Genomic DNA, 20,593 nt, shown 5'->3' with positions numbered 1-20,593 from the left:
TTTTCTTATGCATTCCCGCAATACATGTATCAATCGATTAGTTGCTTCTAGTATTTATTCCAATTCCTCCCCGTCCTCCACCTCTCCTTGTTTAAAGCAATGTGTGTGACGTAGTACACTCTTTCCATTCAGCTGAAAAAGAAACAGGAATCAAGTTTACAACGTTATAGCTTTAAAACAGTCTTTTCCATTCGTTTGTTCTGAAATATTTTTCAGAGCCTAAATTAAAGGAAAGTCACACAATCTTCCCAGAGCTTCATAAATATCTTTAGTTTCATTCTTTTCTTTCTTTAAAGAGTGCAAGCTAGTAAGATGTTCTCTAAGAAATCTATGGAAATTGCCAAGAGCTCTAAAATATCTACGGACAGAAACGAGTTTTATTCAATGATTTATTTAATTTCTTTCAGTAAGTGCAAGCAAATGTTTCAGGGGCGTCATTTGGGCAGGACAGGAGGGTGTAATTCCCCTTCTCTTGAGCTTCATAAATACGTATTTTTTGATCAAATGTATAGTAATACACGAATAAAAAGTGAAAATCTTATGTCGCCGGAGAATCTCTTCCTCCCCCCCCCCCCCCGAATAAAGTCTAAAAGACACTGGTTTTAACAACAAACCTATAGAGCTACGATATCACATTCCTAAAGAGCTTACATTTGGTTTCAAGAGTCGAAGGTTTGATCTCAAGCCATATGACTTCCTGGGTGATATTGAGAGAGAGGGAGAGGGGGGGGGGGAGATTCAAGTATGGAGACAGAAAGGGATGATTTGTGTACACAGATTTAGAATTGGGGAAAAAATGATCGGACAACACTCGTATTATGGCGAAAATTCTGATTTTGTGAAAGATAAGAAGGGAAGTTTCCGAACTGCGAGGATCACATTAGGCAGCTGTCGAATTAATGTGGAGAACTCTGTTTAGAGCATCAGATGATTACGAAAAGGGAGAAAGATCTTAAGAACTGAGGAATTAAGATTTTAAAAAGTCTGATTTCGGCAACGGGTTTCCGCGCCTTGTGTTTATAGAACCATGACTTTATCCATTCTGCTACGGAGAATTGTTTTACTGTTCCACATACGTCTCCCTTAGCTGCGTTGAAAGCTACCTTAAGGGGATATTCCAAAAGTTGAGTCGATAGATGCGCCGCTCAGATAGGACGTAAACCTCTTGTAACTTAGTTACAATGTGCAAAATGAACTTCCTCTTCTTCAGAACACTCTTTAAAGCTTTAAAATTTGTTACTATTGTTTTAATTAAGTTACATTTGATAAAGTAGTGCCAAGCCCTGTGCGTCATTGTCTGTTAGGTGAATGGTTAATGTAAGTTACTCGTACGTGGATTGTCCAAGCTTCCAATCATGATCATTCTTATTGATTATTTTATTTGAGCTACGCTCATACTGTATATTCCACAAGTTCAATTTTGAAGTAATGTAGTCACAGCTAGTTTAATTCGAAATAATTTTCCAATATTATATTTGTTACTAGAATTACATGGCACTCCTCACTGTTTGTAGCCCTGCATAAATGCGAAATTGTTTTAAAAGTATATTTTTCTTTGAAGTTTTATTGTATTTTTTAATTGTCCTTCAAATTTATTTTATAATTATTTTCTATTTCTTAATTATAACATATTTTATATTTATATTGTATTTTATGTTACACGTTTATAATTTATATTTTATGTCTTACCTTTGAAGAGGAGGTTTTGACAATTCAGAGCAGCAGGAACATACACAGGATGCAGGCCTTTGCAATCAAGAGCTTTTGTCCCCACGATATCACTACTTTTGTTTGTAAATTATATTTAATTTTAGAGATGATGATAGCAGGGGCGGATTCAGGGGAGTGCCTTCGGGCGATGCCATCCCCAAGAATAGGGAAATTTTTATACTTTTTTATTTTAAAAATAAAACATATCCTAAGTATTTTTCATTTTTTGTATTATAAACGTAAATTGAAACCTAAAGTAGATAGGCCTTACTTTCTTAAGAAAGTTAATTCTGCAGAAGAGCTACTTCTCCTTTTTAAATTTGTTTTTTCTTTTCTTTTCTTTCTTTCTTTTTTTGCAATCCGCTCTTACTTTGATTTGACTGCGAACGACCGCCTCTCCCATACAATCATCCTGGATCCGCCCCTGGAGGTTAGACATTTTAGTAAAATATGCCCTCAATCGCTGAAATAAATTCCTGTCAAGCTTTCGATCGCTGAAATAAATTTCTGTCTATGGCCCTGCAAAACAGTGACGATTTTAGGGAGTGATCAGTTAGTAATGCCTCCCTGGAGCAACGACACTTCCCCAGAAGTCATATCTCCGATAATTCAGAATGTGATTTGTGCATTATCACTTTTCGCTCTCAGTGTCTTGAAACGCACCAAAAAGGAACTGTTTTGAAGTATTTTCTGGTTCTCACTATGACCCCATTTCAATATGGCCAACCTTGGACATATACACATTTGAAATATCACCTTTTATGTCAGTGATCCCGAAAGCTATCCATTCGACACAAATATAGGATATTTTCGATTCTTTATTCCTGTCACCCTCCCATTGTCAACTCGAAGCCAACCAAGGCTTATTTTGGACTTACGCAGCATTCACAGTGTCACTTTTCATCTTTGCATATGAATTCGACACTAATTTCGTTCGTATTTGACTACTTTTACATGTCACCTTCACCTCTTGGTAGGGATTTTTTCAGTATCTTGTCCCCACATCTATGGAGAAAATTCAACCAACTAAGTATAATTATAAATTATCATCTGAAACACAACAGTACGGGTGATTTTTTTCTCAGAGGAATTCGTTAACTACTGTTTCAATATCAATGAATTGGCTTTTTTTTTGCTCTGCATGCTGGAGATTGCCAAAGAGCTAAACTTCATTCTGTACTATTGTGGAACGAATATAGTGGTTCAATTCACTGAATACTCGCTTAGATGATGCTCTGGTCACAGGAAAAGTGAGATACAGTTATAAAAGAAAAACGAAACGAAATATTTAAGTTTTACGTCCCACGCTATTCTGATTACGCTAATGGAGACAGTGATGGTTAGAAACGAATGAAATCGTTTAATGAAGAAAGTGGGAGGAAACTGGAGAAACCCGAGAAAACTCATGCACACGGTGTTTGTCCATAATAAAGTTCATTCAGCGCGAGCTGGGATCTAACCAACAACTCTATGCACCATAGCTAAAGATATAAAAGAATAGGCGTCTAACCAAATACGGAACACTACTATCTATGAGAGTTGTATAAGATTAGATTTTTATTTATTTCATTCTAAGTTAAAATTTCAATCAATCTTGATCTTCATTACTGTTCGAAATCCGGACCACCCAGTATTCCCTACTAGGGTAAAGATTAATTGATAGCCAACAGAAATCCAAAATCCTCTGTATAACCCCACGTTCCATTATTCCATATACACAATTAAGAGAAAAGCGTAACCTACCAGTTAATAAATTTTCTTCTTCTTATTATTATTTTTAACACCTCAAAAATATAGGTTCATAATTTAACCACTGATTGGAAAAAGGGAATATGTACATAAAAATATTTTTTCCACTTTTAAGCTTTTCTCACCAATTGCAGTGTTACAATACAAGATTCTTCTTCTTGTCTTAGAGTTTGTCAGTTCTTTTGCTACAATTAATCAGTTATACACGTGTTGAAACAACTAGAAATACGCCTCGGGAAGGTTTTTGAACGTTTCTGAAAACTTAGGTCTGTTGTACTTATTCCCTTTTGCTGGAAATAGTTGCTGCAAATAGTTGCTGCAAGGATGTGATAAATCTTTTCGGGAGACTTCACAGTCTATAGCTCCTTCACAACTTCTTTTTCATCTAAGGCTAAGTACTTACATTTTAGACATTGAGGAAAAAGTGTGAAATTAATTAAAACCCTTCAAAGTGGAGTTACGAATCTTCAATCGACAACCTTTTGCTGTTGGCCTCGCTCCACGCTCTCCCGTCACTGTTCAGGGTGCACGATGGAGTTTCTCCCTTTTAGGAATACTTTCTAATACAGTACTAGTTTTTTTTACAGCTGTTTCAATTGAGTTGTATTTGCTAGAACTGTGGGTTAAAGGAAACAAAAGATCCTATACTCAAACACAAATCATCTCTCTGGAACCTCTAATGGAAAACGAAACGAATCGTCGTAAACATGTTACGCTCTTGAAGAGGAAAACAGCAAAACATTGATTGCACAAACGTATAATGGTATCATTTGCTTGTAAATTTAAAACTTATAGAAGTTGATAGCTTGTTAGGTGAGGGGTTAGTGAACAGGATTTTTGTACTGGTGGTCCAGGGTTCGAATCTCGTCCGTTCTTCTTACTTTTTGTTTCTTGAAGCTGCACTGAGTTTGTTCATTCCAATTCTTTAAGCTTGAATTAAATCTAATACCAGTTAGTGAATTAAAAGTAGCTAACATTATTTTCAAATACGAGACGTTATTACATGCTTCTCACTAGCTCACAATACTCAACTTTGATATAAACTCTTGCAGCCCTCATTTAATTCATTTCCTGACGTGTTTTGTTACAAAACTCATGAATCGTGGCGAACAAAATTGCTTTACCTGATAATGGTGACTGCTTTGAAACCAAATGACAAGTATGAGAATTAAACGTATCATATCTGTAGTTTGGTGTGGAGAAGAAACCAAATAGGGAACGAAAGGTTTAAGAACAACCACGTTATTAATATAAACTATGCCAAAGATTATTGACTTATATGATTAGAAAACATCGAAAGCAATTGTGAAAGAACGAAAAATACTTAGAATTTTGTAACTGGAGGCAAGAAAATCTAATTTAAAAATACTAAAACATACCATTTAGCGCATATATAGAGCGTGGATCTGTGTTCAGGGCGCTAGCTAATAATCTGGAGGTTCTCAAGTCGGAACCATGTGTGAATATTTTGTTATAATTTAGAAATTTTGGTGATCATTAGTCGGCGATGACACACGTTTAATTGTCTTAAGGTATTTGAATATTTTGATCTTTCAATATTTGAATGGTCAAGTCTTCAATAATAATAGTAATAATAATAATAATAATAATAATAATAATAATAATAATAATAATAATAATAATAATAATAGTTATTATTATTATTATTTTTATTTTTACCGTATTATTATTATTAGCAAAGTAATTCAATAACACGTTAATATCTTTAATTATTTCTCGATAACTACTCGAACTTAAGACGTCCTCGAATCTAAGTCGCACCCCGATTTCGCAGGGCTAAATTAAAGAAAAATAGTAGTATGATATGGTTTTACTATTACTAACGCACTCTTTGATATTGGCCATTTTCGATGATTTTATGTATCCCTCTCTCCTCTCCATGTTGAGGGCAAGGTATGACAAAAACTATCCCAGGCCCGAATGTCATGTACGTTGAAAATTTGATCGAAATCTGTTGGATGGATCAAAAGGTGTTCTATTTATTTTTATATATTAATCTCCCCTTCTCTTATCCTCTCCTATGTTCTACCGTCAAAGTGAAGATATTAAAACAAAAGTTTCTAGGCCCGAACGTCGTCTATGTTGAAAATTAGATCGAGATCGGTCAGGTGGTTCAAGAGTTGTTAAGTTTTATTCATTTTATAGATATCTCCCCTCCCCTCCTCCTTCCCTATGTTCTACCATCAAAAAGATATGATAGAAACCACCCCAGGTCCGAACCTCATCTATGTTGATAATTTGATTAAGATCCGTTCGGTGGTTTAAGCGTGATGAAGCCACCAAGACAACATTTTTATTTTTATTTTTTTAAATAGTCCCCCTTCCCCTCTCCTACATTGTGCCGTCAAGGCAAAAAATGAAAACATCCCAGGTCCGAACCTTATCTATATTGAATGTTTGATTGATTGGGATTGTTCACGAGTTATTAAGTTTTATTCATTTTCATATATTTACCCTTCCCTCCTCTTCCGCAAGTTCTAATATCAAAATGAAATAACAAAAAGCTTCCCAGGTTCGAATTTCATCTACGTTCAAAATGTGATTGAGAACGATCGTGCAGTTCAAGAGTTATTCACCACCGAACATTGTCACTTTTATTTTTGTATTTATAGCTGTTATGTATCTTCTCCCTCCTGTCCATAATCTACGTTATTCCGTCAAAGTGAAATGGTAAAATCCATCCCTCGCGTTAATCGAGACGGGGACATATAGCCTCATTGCTGACGCCCCTATTAATCCCCCTACTCATACCCTTTAGTGTGTTTAAGTTAGTTTTTTTTGTCTTCAGCTGCAAATTTATTTTTCTTTGTTTCAAAATTCTCGCATTTCTTGTATGATAATACAAGTTAATAATTTTTGACTTGTCTTATATTCATAATCTGAGTTGTTCTTAAACCTTTGGATTCCAATTTTGTTTTGCCTCTACACCAAACTACAGATATGAGAAATTTAATTCTCATACTTTACATTTGATTTCAAAGTGGTCGCCATGAACTGCTTAAAAGCACTTTTTCCGTCACGAAACACCCAGCAGAGGGCGTACGATGTCGTCTACAGTAACGAGAGGAAACTCAGCCTTGTTACGTGACGTCACATGAAGCACGTTCCGTTCAAACACCTAAGCAAAGCTATCATTTTGCTCCTGGTGTGAAAATGGCTCACTACGAAGCTTCTGTTAAAAGCAGCGTGATTGCTTTAATTGAGCATGCGGGCATGAACTATAGCGAGGCAGGCGCGAGATATGGCGTTAACCGTGCTACAGCACGGAGGTGGTGGAGGAGATATGAGGAAATAGGAGATGTAACACGTAAAAGAGGAAGTGGGCGACAAAGAGTTTCCTCTGCCGAAGAAGACCAGAGTTTAATTGCCCAATGCCGTGAGCACCTTTTCATGTCTGCCCCACAGTTACTAGAGGATACCAATTTCCCAGGCGATGTTACGATTGTCCGTCGTAGACTCAAATTCTTTGGTTTGAGATCATACAGGGCAGCTGTTAAGGAGCGACTGAACAGAAGACCACATGGTTGAACGTCTTTCGTTTGCACAGTTAAATATTGCACGTGTGTGGGACGAGGTCGTTTTCACAGACGAAAAAATATTTTCCAATGCAAAGTTCGGGCCGAAGTGTGTTTACCGCCCCCTGGAAAAAGGTATGCCTCTGAATACGTTTCCCGTTCTGGTCGAATGGGACATGTAACTGTCCACTCTTGGGCATGGATATGCAAGGCGGCAAATTTAGGAGGAATCTACAGGATTCCTGGTCGCCTAAACGCCCACAAGTATGTGGAACATCTGGATGAAACGCTTCCGGAAATATAAACTCATGTAGGTGACGTCATATTATATTTGCAACAGGACAATAGCTCGATACATAATTCAAATATGCTTCAGACATGGTTGCAGAGACAACTTGATGTCGAAATAGTTGACTGGGTTCCTCATGGAGCAGATCTGAACCCTATTAAAAATATGTGGGCCTCTGTTGCAAGAACATTGCGGGAAACCTGGTCGAACAATCCTCCACGAACATCTAATGATCTTTGGGAGCATGTTGAAGATGCGTGGTCGATCTGTTGCACCCAACGCTATATCTCTCGCCTGGTGGATTCAATGCCACGGCGTATGGCAGCTGTAATCGAGTCCGAAGGGGACTATACACACTATTAATAAATGCTCGCCCACAACACCATCAACCCTCTCGAGGGCTACCTAATTTGACCCACTTATTAACAAAATTTTATGAAATACATTACGCGACACCAGTGAATGTAAGTGTCTCAGTATGATGTGCATTAATAAAGAGGCTAACGTGCGAGACTTGGTGGCCGAATGGTATTATGCTTGCTATGTAAACCAAAACCGCCTGTAACAGTGGTTCGAATCTAGTGAAGAAGACCCCTACTTTTTATCACCAGGGATATTTGCAATACACCTTCTGCTATGTCCGCATTCGTACGGTCTATTATATGACACATAATGAGGACCGCCATAAGTTTTTACTTAGTAAACAATTTATAAATATATGAACAAATACCTAGGTATATTAGAGTAACAATGGAATATAGTACTTTCGTCCGACTGACGTCGCTCTGCAAATGTTCATTGTATTACACCGGAAGATGAATTAAATAAAGACTGGAAAATTTGATATAAAAATTGATACGAAATAATTTAAAGACAAAATATGTAATTATAATATTATATTTGAAACTAATTTCGACTAGAATTAATTCTCTACCTGCTTTCATAAATAATACAAACCAAACTTCGAGGTTTGAAATGCACAAACTAAGTGTAGCTAAGAGGAAAAAGTAACAAGAAAAGCAGAGATTCTAATTCACGACCACCAGCGTAAGAATTCCTTTTACTAACCCTTCATCTATCATACCATGACGTGAACATGACTTTTGTAAGTTATAAATTTGTATCCAAGAAACACCATTAAGCGTATGTGCAACAACTGTTTTGCTCCTTTTCTCTTCAAAAGCGTAACATGCTTAGAACGATTCGTTTCGTTTTCAATTCAAATTTCGAAAGAGATTATTTGTGTTTGAGTGTAGGATCTTTAGTTTCCTCTAACCGACACTTCTAGCAAATACAACTTAATTCACACAGCAGTTAAAAAAAACTCTTACTGCCTTAGAAAGTATTCCTGAAAGCAGAAGCTGCATCATGCATCCTGAACAGTGACGTAACCAACGGCAGTGCGTTGAGGGAGCCCAGAGTAAAACGAGGCCCATTGAAAATTCGTAATTCCACTATTTTTCCTCGACTCTAAAATGAGACTACTTTAGCCTTACATGAAAAAGAAGCTGTAAACGGGACTGAGAAGTCTACTGAAAAGATTTGTCACGTCCATGCAGCAACAACTTTAGGTTTTCAAACAGTAATGAAGAACAAGATTGATTGAAATTTTAACTTAGAATGAAATAACTAAAAATCTAATCTTATATAACTCTCATTGATAGTAGTGTTCCGTATTTGTTTAGACGCCTATTCTTTTATAACTTTACCTATGGTGCATGGGGTCCTTGGTTCGATCCCAGCTCACGCCGAATGAACTTTATTATGGACAAACACCGTGTGCATGAGTGTCCTCGGTTTTCTCCAGTTTCCTGCCACTTTTTTCATTAAACAATTTCATTTATTTCTCACCTTTACTCTCTCCATTAGCATAGTCGGCACAAACGTGGGACGTAAAAATTAGATATTTCATTTCATTTTTCTTTTATAACTGTATATCATTTTTTCTGTGACGAGAGCAACATCTAAGCGAGTATTCAGTAAATTCAACCACTAAAACCTATATTTATTGCACCTTTGGCAATCTTCAGCATGGACAGCAAAAAAACCCAATACATTGATATTGAAACAGTAGTTAACTAATTCCTCTGCGAAAAAGATCAGCCATACTGTTGTGTTTCAGATGATAATTTTTAATTATACTTAGTTGGTTGAATTTTCTCGATAGGTGTGGGGACGAGATACTGAAAAAATCCCTACCAAGAGGTGAAGGTGACATGTAAAAGAAGTCAAATACGAACGAAATTAGTGTCGAATTAATGTGCAAAGATGAAAAGTGACACTGTGGATGCTGCGTAATTCCAAAATAAGCCTTGGTTGGCTTCGAGTTGACAATGGGAGGGTGACAGGAATAAAGAATCGAAAATATCCTATATTTGTGTCGAATGGATAGTTCTCGGGATCACTGACATAAAAGGTGATATTTCAGATATGTATATGTCCAAGGTTGGCCATATTGAAATGGGGTCATAGTGAGAACCAGAAAATACTTCAGAACAGTTCCTTTTTGGTGCGTTTCAAGACACTGAGAGCGAAAAGTGATAATGCACAAATCACATTCTGAATTATCGGAGATATGACTTCTGGGGAAGTGTCGTTGCTCCAGGGAGGCATTACTAACTGATCACTCCCTAAAATCGTCACTGTTTTGCAGGGCCATAGACAGAAATTTATTTCAGCGATCGAAAGCTTGACAGGAATTTATTTCAGCGATTGAGGGCATATTTTACTAAAATGTCTAACCCCCAATGGCGGATCCAGGATGATTGTTTGGGAGAGGCGGTCGTTCGAAGTCAAATCAAGGTAAGAGCGGATTGCAAAAAAATAAAAGAAAAAAGAAAGAAAGCAAGGAAAGAAAAGAAAGAAAAGAAAGAAATAGAAAATGAGAAAGAGCTCTTTTGTAGAATTAACTTTCTTAAGAAAGTAAGGCCTATCTACTTTAGGTTTTAATTTATGTTTATAATACAAAAATAAAAAATACTTAAGATATGTTTTATTTTTAAAATAAAAAAGTATAAAAAGTTCTCTATTCTGGGGGATGCGATCACCCCAAGCACACTCCCCTGATTCCGCCCCTGCTATCACCATCTATAAAATTAGATATATATACAAACAAAAAAGCAGTGATTTCGTGGGGGCAAAAGCTCTGGATTTCCAAGGCCTGCATCCTGTGTATGTCCCTGCTGCTCTGAATTGTCAAAAGCTCCTCTTCAAAAGTAAGACACAAAATGTAAATAATAAACGTGTGACATAGAATACAATATAAATAGAAAATATGTTATAATTAACAAATAGAAAATAATTATAAAATAATTTGAAGGACAATATAAAAAATCAATAATACTTGAAAGAAAAATATACTTTTGAAACAATTTTGCATTTATGCAGGGCTACAAACAAGTGAGGAGTGCCATGTAAATTTAGTAACAAATATAATATTGGAAAATTATTTCGAATTAATCTAGCTGTGACTACATTACCTCAAACTTGAACTTGTGGAATATACAGTATGAGTGTAGCTCAAATAAAATAATCAATAAGAATGGTCTTGATTGGAAGCTTGGACAATCCACGTACGAGTAACTTACATTAATCATTCACCTAACAGACAATGACGCACAGAGCTTGGCACTACTTTATCAGATGGTTCTATCAAATGTAACCTAATTAAAACAATAGTAACAAATTTTAAAGTTTTAAAAAGTGTTCTGAAGAAGAGGAAGTTCATTTTGCACATTGTAACTAAGTTACAAGAGGTTTACGTCCTAACTGAACGGCGCATCTACCGAGTCAACTTTTGGAATATGCCCTTAAGGTAGCTTTCAACGCAGCTAAGGGAAACGTATGTGAACGAGTAACAGAATCCTCCGTAGTAGAATGCATAAAGTCATGGTTCGATGACCACAAGGTTCGTGGTTCAAAACCCGTCGCCGAAAAAAGATTTTTTAAAAACTTAATTCTTCAGTTCTGAAGATCTTTCTCTCCTTTCGTAATCATCTGATGCTCTCAAAAGAGTTCTCCACATTCATTCGACAACTGCCTAGTGCCATCCTCGCAGTTCGAAAACTTCCCTTCTTATCTTTCACAAAATCAGAATTTTCGTCATAATACGAATGATGTCCGGTCATTTTTCCCTAATTCTAAATCTGTGTACACAAATCATCCCTCTCTGTCTCCATACTTGAATCCCTCTCACTCTCTCTCTCTCTTTATCTCTCTCTCAATGTCACCCAGGAAGTCATATGGCTTGAGATCAAACCTTCGACTCTTGAAACCAAATATAAGCTCTTTAGTAATGTGATATCGTAGCTCTATAGGTTTGTTGTTAAAACCAGTGTATTTCAGATTTTATTCGAAAGGGGGGGGAAAGGAAGTGATTCTCCGGCGACATAAAATTTTCACTTTTTGTTCGTGTATTACTATACATTTGATCAAAAAATACGTATTTATAAAGCTCAAGAGAGGGGGAATTACACCCTCCTGCCCTGCCCAAATGACGCCCCTGAAACATTTGCTTGCACTTACTGAAAAGAAATTAAATTAATCATTGAATAAAACTCGTTTCTGTCCGTAGATATTTTAGAGCTCTTGGCAATTTCCATAGATTTCTTAGGGAGCATCTTACTAGCTTGCACTCTTTAAAGAAAGAAAAGAATGAAACTAAAGATATTTATGAAGCTCTGGGAAGCCGCGGACTGTACATTTAAACAGTTAATATTACAAACTGGGAGAGCGCAGTGGGAAAAATAACGGAGAAAAATCGTCTTTCAAAAGTTTTCTACTCGCCACATATTCTGTACGACGCGGAACTTTATTAAGTAAAGGGATGGCAGGGTGAGTAAAATGTGCGAAAAATGGCAAAGGTTCCCGGGTTCAATTCCTGTTGGAGTCAATCTTTGTTTTGTTTCTCGCTTCAACCAATTAAGTAGCCATTTGTAACTATAAGTAAAATATTAAGTCACCATGTGTTTATAATGAATAAAATATTAGACATTTTCAAATCACTTGTAAAATCTTTCAATTTTCAATGTTAATTTGCAAGAACGTTTAATATAATCCATAAATATAATTATATAACGAGTTGTATTATGGTTATGGCAGTCAACGGCGCCGATTTCTCTGTAAATTTGGGGGGCATTCATAAAAAGTACATACAACAATACATGTAACAATACAAATTACAAACAAAAACACATTCATAAAAATACATTGGCCCACATGATCTTTGGGGGTCCAGTGTAATAAATGTTCTTGGCGCTTCGTGTATACATCTGTTGACAGTGTGCGAATTACAAAGGAGTTGAGGGGAAATCCTTTTTGCTAATACTGGATGTTGCTACAACCAAAGGATATTTCCTCCTCATTCCTCCTGTAATTCTCCCACTGTCAACATATGTAGAGACGAAGCTTCAATAACTTTTTTATACGACAACTCCAGTAACAATTATATTTGCAGAAGAGATTAAATTTTGTTCCTAGTTAACATGGAACATTGAAAGATTTTACAAGTGATAGAAACTGTCTATTGTTTTAATTCATTATAAACATATGGTGAATTAATACTTTACTTATAGTTACAAATGGCTACTTTATTGAATGAAGCAGAAAACAACAAAACAGTTTGACTCGAACGCGGGACCCTTTGTACCTAAATGGAGGATTCCTCTCACTCAGCTACGCCGTCACTTGATACGTTTGCGCGTCGTGCGATAATGCATCGAGTAAAAAACTTTAATACGTTTTTTCTCCGTTAATTTTGGCCATTCCGCTCTCCCAGTTTGTAATATTAACCCAGTTTGTAATATTAACTAGCACCTCGCAAAAAATTACCCCGAAATTCACTTACCAAATTCTGCCTTCTCATTGTAAGTTTTTCTTCTTCCTTTTCTTATTTTCATGATTAAAAATAAAATGTCATTTGAAATAAATTTTCTTTTAATTAGTACTCTCGTTTATATTACTCGACATTGTTTTGTTGTTATTATTTTTTTCCGTCCCACTAAATAAAATGTCATTTTCTTGTTTGGTAAAATATTCCACCAACTTAACTTACCGATGGAACCCTATTTTTATGCTGTGATTGGTTTGCATCCTTTCTTGAATCGTTCAGCAACTTTTCCCTTAAAACGTCTTATATATTGACACTGTATTCTACATATTCTGGAATCTCATAGTAGTAACCTATGTTTAACTTACCGGGCTTGCAGGTAGGTTATACCTCAATTGGAGTAGTAATTATTATGCCTAGGCATAGAGCTTCAAAACTGCTTGTACGAAGAGATTTCAGAACTTGCTAGTGGAAAAGTATGGTTTGGCAACTTAAAGATACAACATCAACTTCTATGTTGACTGGCTAAAATTATTACCGGAACTGAGGACTGGATTCGGGCTAACTATGTTTCTATTTTTGCTATTTTATCTTTGAAAGTAATTTATAAAGTATTTAACCCCGCGTCTTTTAAATCTGCTATTTGATCTTTTTAAATAATTATGCTTTTTTTGTTAACTTAACTTTACATAATTTTTATTGTTATCTTATATATAAAAGAGAACGTACAAATCCTTTGTTCCCTCATCACGCTAATACGGCTGAACCAATTTCTTTCATTTTTGGGGGGTTATTAGGATTTGGACCCTAGATGGTTTTTATCATATCACTTTAATTTTTAATTACCAGTGTCTTGAGATAATTGACCATTCAAGTGTCCATAACGTACAAATCCTTTGTTAGTTCATCATAGGTAAAAATAAACGTATTTATATGCAACCCGCATGACCGTGTCACTCGGCGGGTTAACATAAATGACAGGCGATATAATGTTAACATTAGTGCAATCTACTATGGTTTTTATCATATCACTTGAAAGCGAAAAAGTAAAAATTATCTAAGTAACAAAGTTTATTGCGTTCCGGGGTGACCGCAGCGAAGCGGGGTGAACGCTGCTAGTTTAGCATAATTAAATTCTTTTCATCTCTGTACTATTCCGATTCAATAAATTTCTTTGCTGCGATATGCTCTTTTATACCCTGAATTGTTCAAATTGTAATGAATATCAACTTCTTCCCTCTTGAGCTTTTCTCCCTTCAAAAGTCTCAGAATTCCAAAATTAACATGGTAGTTGCACCTACGAAAAGTTATCAAATATAGTATGAGGAGATTTACCATTTGCCCAGTAATAATAACAACTAAAGCTCCGACATCAATACTTCCACGGTTGGAATTTGTATATCTGTAAGTTTGTAATACTAATGTCATTTTGGTGAAACTTTGTATTAGCCGTCCTTTCACTTGCAGAAATATTTCCACTATTTGGTGTATCACATTATCAAATAAAGAGTGACAAAATGGCATGTAACACATCATATGTTTCAAGTTACACACGCATATTCAAGACAAAGATTACTGTTCGTCTTTTGTAATCTGCCGTAGATTTTATTTAATGTTCCACAACTATTCACACTTCATGAAGTTGAATTCGGTAAAGAAAGATGTTGAGGTATTCCCCCCCACCTCACACAGATCTTTTTCAGACTTCCGCCTTAATTACTAAAAATTCAATTTGTATTGATAGAACATTATGATTTAATGTATATTTTCGCTGGCTCGTTTCTGTAATCCTTTTGTGCTTAATGTTAAAACGAGTGAATGTATTCTGTGTATGGGGGCGCGGTGGGGTCAGTGGTAGAGCGTTCACCTCCGGTGCTTGGGCTCCCAGGTTCAATCCAAGCTCGCGTCCTGTGGACTTTGTGGTGGACAAACATCGTGCTTGTCGGTTTTCTCGGGGTTCTCCCGTTTCCTCCCACTTCCTTCATTCCACTATTTCACTCATATCCTGGTCCTCGTCTGCAGAAACGAAATGCACTATGTGACAACGTCGTAGATTAAGAACCATAGGCTAGATCTAACTATTCAATAAATAGTTATATAGATTCTTGCCAAATGAAAAGTAGAGTTAATAGACGTTAGCACTTATCCACTTACCAGTGGCGTAGGGAAGGGGGGGGCGGAGGGGCCGGGCTTCCCCCAAAGAGGTCCGACAAAGTACTTTGGTACTTTGATGTTTGTAATGTTTTATATATTTTTATGCTTATATATTTTTTGTTTGTAATTTTTCTATACGTGCCTATAACAGCACTTGCCCCCCCCCAAACACACATCCTGGCTACGCTACTGCCACTTACTACCATAACAATTGATGTAACTGTTTGATGGATTTGTAGAGCAATGCTAATGGTTCCAAGTAAAAGTACGATGTTGACATATAGTGAAATTTTGATTCCGCATAGTAGCTGAAAGAGGCCCCGGAGAACGTTTCATTATATAACATTTTCGCTTTATTTTGAGCTGCAGAATAGTGCTCTGTGACCCGTAAGTGCCATTTTGGACCACCCTGTATATATATATTGGTGAAGAAATCTACTTTCTCTCAAATTCCTATAGTGTGGAAAAGTTGCACCGTCAATCGAAACATGCGACTGTGATTTTTCTTTAAGATCGGGTATTTACTTCAGTTCACGCAGTCAGATAAATTTTCATCAGGCTGTCTTATTTTTTGGAATAATATTATAAAATTGAGTTTTCTTCTTTCATATCTTATGGTGCAATGTGTTACACTTTGAAATGCATATTTCGTGGATTTCAACCCACACTATCATATTTATATGAGGTACACAGTGATAGATTTTAAATATCTTTGCAGATTATTGCGTTGTCTATATTGGCGTGTTCGTATTCGATGCTCCAAGGATTGAATTCCATTCGTTATAAACCTAAAGACCAAGTACAAGGTAAATATTATTTAATTTACTTCCTGAAATTCCAAGTTGACAACAATAGATTCATGCCATGAAATAAACTTTAATTTTTGCAGAAAGTATTTTCTGCAATTAAGAATAATATGTGCACTTGGTATAAACTTAATATACATTCGCTCATACTAAGCTTACATCTTAGTTCATTTCGATATAAATTATACACTAAACTCTGACAAATAACAAACCCTTAGAGTATGAGCTAACTCATGTGCAACTAGTAATATAAATGTATATTACACTGGTCAACACTGGGTCTGGTACAATGAAAGTACAAGCGAAAAGAAATACTATACCATAGGTTCAAGTTACATACTACATTATAATGTATCTATCACGTAAGCACTAAATTCGTACAAATAACATAATATTTGTTATATTTGTTATATTTTGAGAGGCTCAAATGCCTGATTATTTCGTATGTATCTTTGATGGAAGTCATTCCGTTAGTTCTCTCTTTTTGTAATGATATTTATGGTCAATCGTTTAGAGTTATCCAAACTGTAGTGATGCTGCAAATTTCAATATCCTTAATACAATGAAATTTGATTTCGTTACTTTTGTAAGTCAGTGACTCATGTAGACTATGGGCAGCAAAGAAATGTTAAATGTAAGCAAATAAACAACCAAAAGAGAAATGAAAGTGAATATCACATTTCTATGAAAAGTGCTGCTCATAATCTAGTATGGTATGTAAACTTATGTAAATAACACATATATATTTCATTTCTTGATGGTGATCATGGCAAATTTCTCATCATGGTATATTCAGGATGGAAAGTAATGGAATTCTAAGACTTTAACCCTATATTACAAAGGCGCCGTTTGGCAAACTACGTGACTAATACCGAAATCTCATATCGCCCCTTTCCCCTCATTTCTCACTTCTCATACTGCATGTACCTTCAGTGTGTGGCTAGACAGCGTAGGACGCCAATTGTTGAGCTTGTGTTCGCTTCCGTTTTGCGTAATTTTATTTTGCGTTGTCTGAGGCTACGCCTTTGTGCTTACATAGGTAAAGTTTATATTGTTAAACATTACGTCGAGTAATATTTTGTCGAATCTGAGCTTCGTGTATACAACCTTTGTGTTTCAATGCTTGAATTTTTTTTCTCAAGTGTTTGCAAACAAAATTGACCTTGAGAAAGATTGAATTTTGAACTAAGGTATGTTGCATAATGATACGAACGATTCAAATATGTGGCATAACTTTAGTAAGTACCCGTCACAGATGGAATGCGTGATATGTAGAGATGTATAATGATGATATGTTTACAGACCATGGATAGTTCACTCATTTCCATGGCTAACCAAATTGAAAACAAAAAACAATCAAAACAACATTATAATGACTGTTGCAAAATGATACGAACGCAATACCAAAGCTAGTTCTAATAGACAACAAATGAGCCAGTGCATAAGACCATCTTGAACGCTCGATTAAACATGATGTTTACTCGCGATGATGGCATGCTGCAACTCACGAACATTGTTGTACTGGGTAGCGATGGCGATCACTGAGCGACACAACATTTCCTAAAGATTTCCCATCGGGATTTTGTCTGGGAAATTGAAAGGCCAATCAAGTACAGCCACGTCTTTCTCCCGAAAGCAATCCTTGGTAGTTCCAACAACGTGGATAGTACCATTATCCTGTTGGAAGATCCACTCGGGACCAGCAATTTGCGAGGTAAATGGCAACAAATTGTCTGCAAGTACTGTTTAGTACGTGGTTGATGTCATATGAGATGTAAGAAATTCGTGATTTGTTGTACCATAACAACCGAAGCCCTTCCCCCCACATAATTACCGACTGTCCTTGTTATTGCTTGGAGAACATCTGCTCCTACTTCTGCAGATTATGCCAATAGTATCATCAGCCATCGGGACCATTCAAATTAAATTTCTTTTCGTCACTGAATATGACACGACGCGTTCTGCTTCCAGGTCACACGTATTTTGGTCCATATCACCCGTCGCTCCTTGTTCTGCGCGGTGAGTTGTGGCTGACGCTTACGCTTCCTATATCAGAGATATGATTACAGCGTTTCACAGGTCTGGATAGAGTAGACTTATGTACACGAATGTTAGGGTCTTGTGCCAACTGTGTAAGGCATATTCCAGCACAACTTAGCTTTCGAACCTGTCTTTGCTGTTGTGGCGTTAATTAACGCACCCTTCCTGATGGTTTCCTTACTTGATACCGAATCTCAAGTTTAAGAAAATTGTTCAGGACACAAGCACACTGCCCAATTCGACGTGCGATTTCATTAACAGATACACCTTTTTCTTTATATGCTATTATTTGGCAATTTTCGCACTCAGATAATACTTTGCCAGGGCCCATTATGCTTCTCTTACTTGTCACCTCACACAGATGTCCTCGCCGTAGTAAACTAGCCTACACTTCTATCACTCATTTGTTATACATTTTGCCTTCTCGTCTAGCGCCCTTTATGTTCGTAGCAGAAACCTAGCTACATGTTATTACACTAAACATGTCATCGTTCGTATCATTTTGCAACACTTTTCTTGGGCTGATTTTTCATTTTTGTTTCGCCCTGTCCTCTATACGTGTATATTTCTACAGTACCTGTGTTCTTGTAACATAAATACAACACCCTCACTTCTATTTTCCGTTTCCTCTCCGATCACATAATATGACGCTATCTGGTATCGTTCGTATCATTTTGCAACGCACCTTATTTAGAGGAATCTTCATTTTGAGTATAGGGCAAGAAATTTCCGCGGTACATGAAAAGACGAGAAGTCATGAAGGCACAGACGACACTTTTGTCTACCTAGATTTCAATTCTGATTAAGAAAATGCGATTCTCTCTCATTTCAAATTTTCTATTATTTGGCGTAAGTTTAGAAATTTGGAAGCAGAAGAAGATGCTTCTTTACAAAATCCAGTTCAATTACCACTCCAATGGGAAGGAACGAAGATCTATTCAACCTTCGTAAGACTCAGGCGTATGACAACACATTTCGCTGTTCACTGCTCAAAGAAAATGAAATGAAATGAAATGAAATTTTGAGTTTTACGTCCAACGGTTTTGCCGGTTAGGCTAAAGGAGATGGTGATGCTGAGTAATGAATGAAATGGTGGAATGAAGGAAGTGGGAGGAAACGGGAGAACCCCGAGGAAACCTACGCACACGGTGTTTGTCCACCACAAAATTCACCACAAGTGTTTTGTTGGGTATCGTCAAATCACACATAAACAAATAGCCGTACGGTGACAATGATTCTCTCCGGGCAAGAGTACGTCAATCCTTCCAACTTGTAATACTGGAGCTTCTAAATCTAATTAATAGGATTAAATGTATCAAGCTTTACAGGAAGAATTAGGTGCACTTAGGGGTGTTTTGGAAAATAACTAGTTATTATGAAGCGAAATTAATAAAGAAATGAAATAATTCAGAAATACAGAGATTCTTCGTCATATTGTTAAATAAGAATATTTTAATTTTAATTTAGTATTAGTACTACTCTTTCCGGCTACTTAATATATAAACATATTAAATTTGTCTAGGTAAGAATAAAAATCTGTTGGAATTACTCAACATTTCAGGTGAACGAATCTGATATATTTGAAAGGCATGCTCTTTTATCTTGCGACTGACATCTGAAGCTGAGCATAAGGATATTTAAATTTTAATTTAGTATTAGTATTACTCTTTGTTGCTACTTAATATATAAACATATTAAATTGTCTAGGTAAGAATAAAATCAATTGGAATTACTCAACATTTCAGATGAATGAATTTGATATATTTGAAAAGCATGCTCTTTTATCTTGCTAATGACATCTGAAGCTGAGCATTCTGTAGCTTTCTGCTCATCATTAGGTTTTTCAGGTGATCCGTGGTTTGAGTTTCAGTGGAAAGCTTAGAATATTCTGTGTCGGTGTTTCAGTGCTTGAATTACTGTCATTCATATACTATTAACACAATGATGCGGATAACTGCACTAAATTGTCTTGACACCATTTATATCTATTGAGGCACGCTATTTTTAGGTTTGTGTTGATATGATTACTTGTGATATAGGACAACAGCTAAAGGTGTTTTCAGGAACCTTTGTCCAAGTAATTTCAGGCCAGAAATTGAAGTACATTTTCAGAATTTCTTCTTGGAAAATAACATGTCATTTGAGTTTCAACGAAATATATGTTTACGAAATATAGAAAAATAACGTTAGTCATTTTGGACAAATATAAACATTCCGTTTGTTCAAAAATTCAGTACAGACGCAAATTATACATTGTATCGTCATCCGAAATAAAAAGTTCTCATATACTATAACATTCAAATTTTCATTAATAGCTCAGTTTTCTTACTATATTATCGCTTCTTTGTGATTTCCTTAACTAAACAGTGTAATATTGAATAATTCTTTATTATTTTAGAGAAATTAAAGCAAAGTAAGAAAATTATAATCATAGAACATCTATTGTTATTAAACTTTAGTAGTCAAATAATTACGCGAAGAA

At 36.0% G+C, this 20,593-nt stretch overlaps 1 protein-coding gene across 2 annotated transcripts in view; it reads left to right on the top strand.

Moving 5' to 3' along the window:
* The window catches only part of LOC145681643 (uncharacterized), a 238,272-nt gene that overhangs the window by 85,631 nt on the left and 132,048 nt on the right, over positions 1 to 20,593 (top strand). For both annotated transcript variants that reach the window (XM_081753264.1, XM_081753263.1), the window contains exon 2: positions 15,984 to 16,071. In XM_081753264.1, the coding sequence (XP_081609390.1) occupies positions 16,020 to 16,071 (52 nt within the window). In that variant the 5' untranslated portion in view covers positions 15,984 to 16,019. The remainder of the gene's footprint in view (positions 1 to 15,983; positions 16,072 to 20,593) is intronic.

Source organism: Thermobia domestica, chromosome 3 (genome assembly GCF_964235325.1).
Source record: "Thermobia domestica chromosome 3, izTheDome1.hap1.1, whole genome shotgun sequence".
In the NCBI taxonomy this organism is placed as follows: Eukaryota; Metazoa; Arthropoda; class Insecta; order Zygentoma; family Lepismatidae; genus Thermobia; species Thermobia domestica.
Note: the sequence above shows the minus strand (reverse complement) of the source record. Positions and strands in the feature narration are given on the sequence as shown.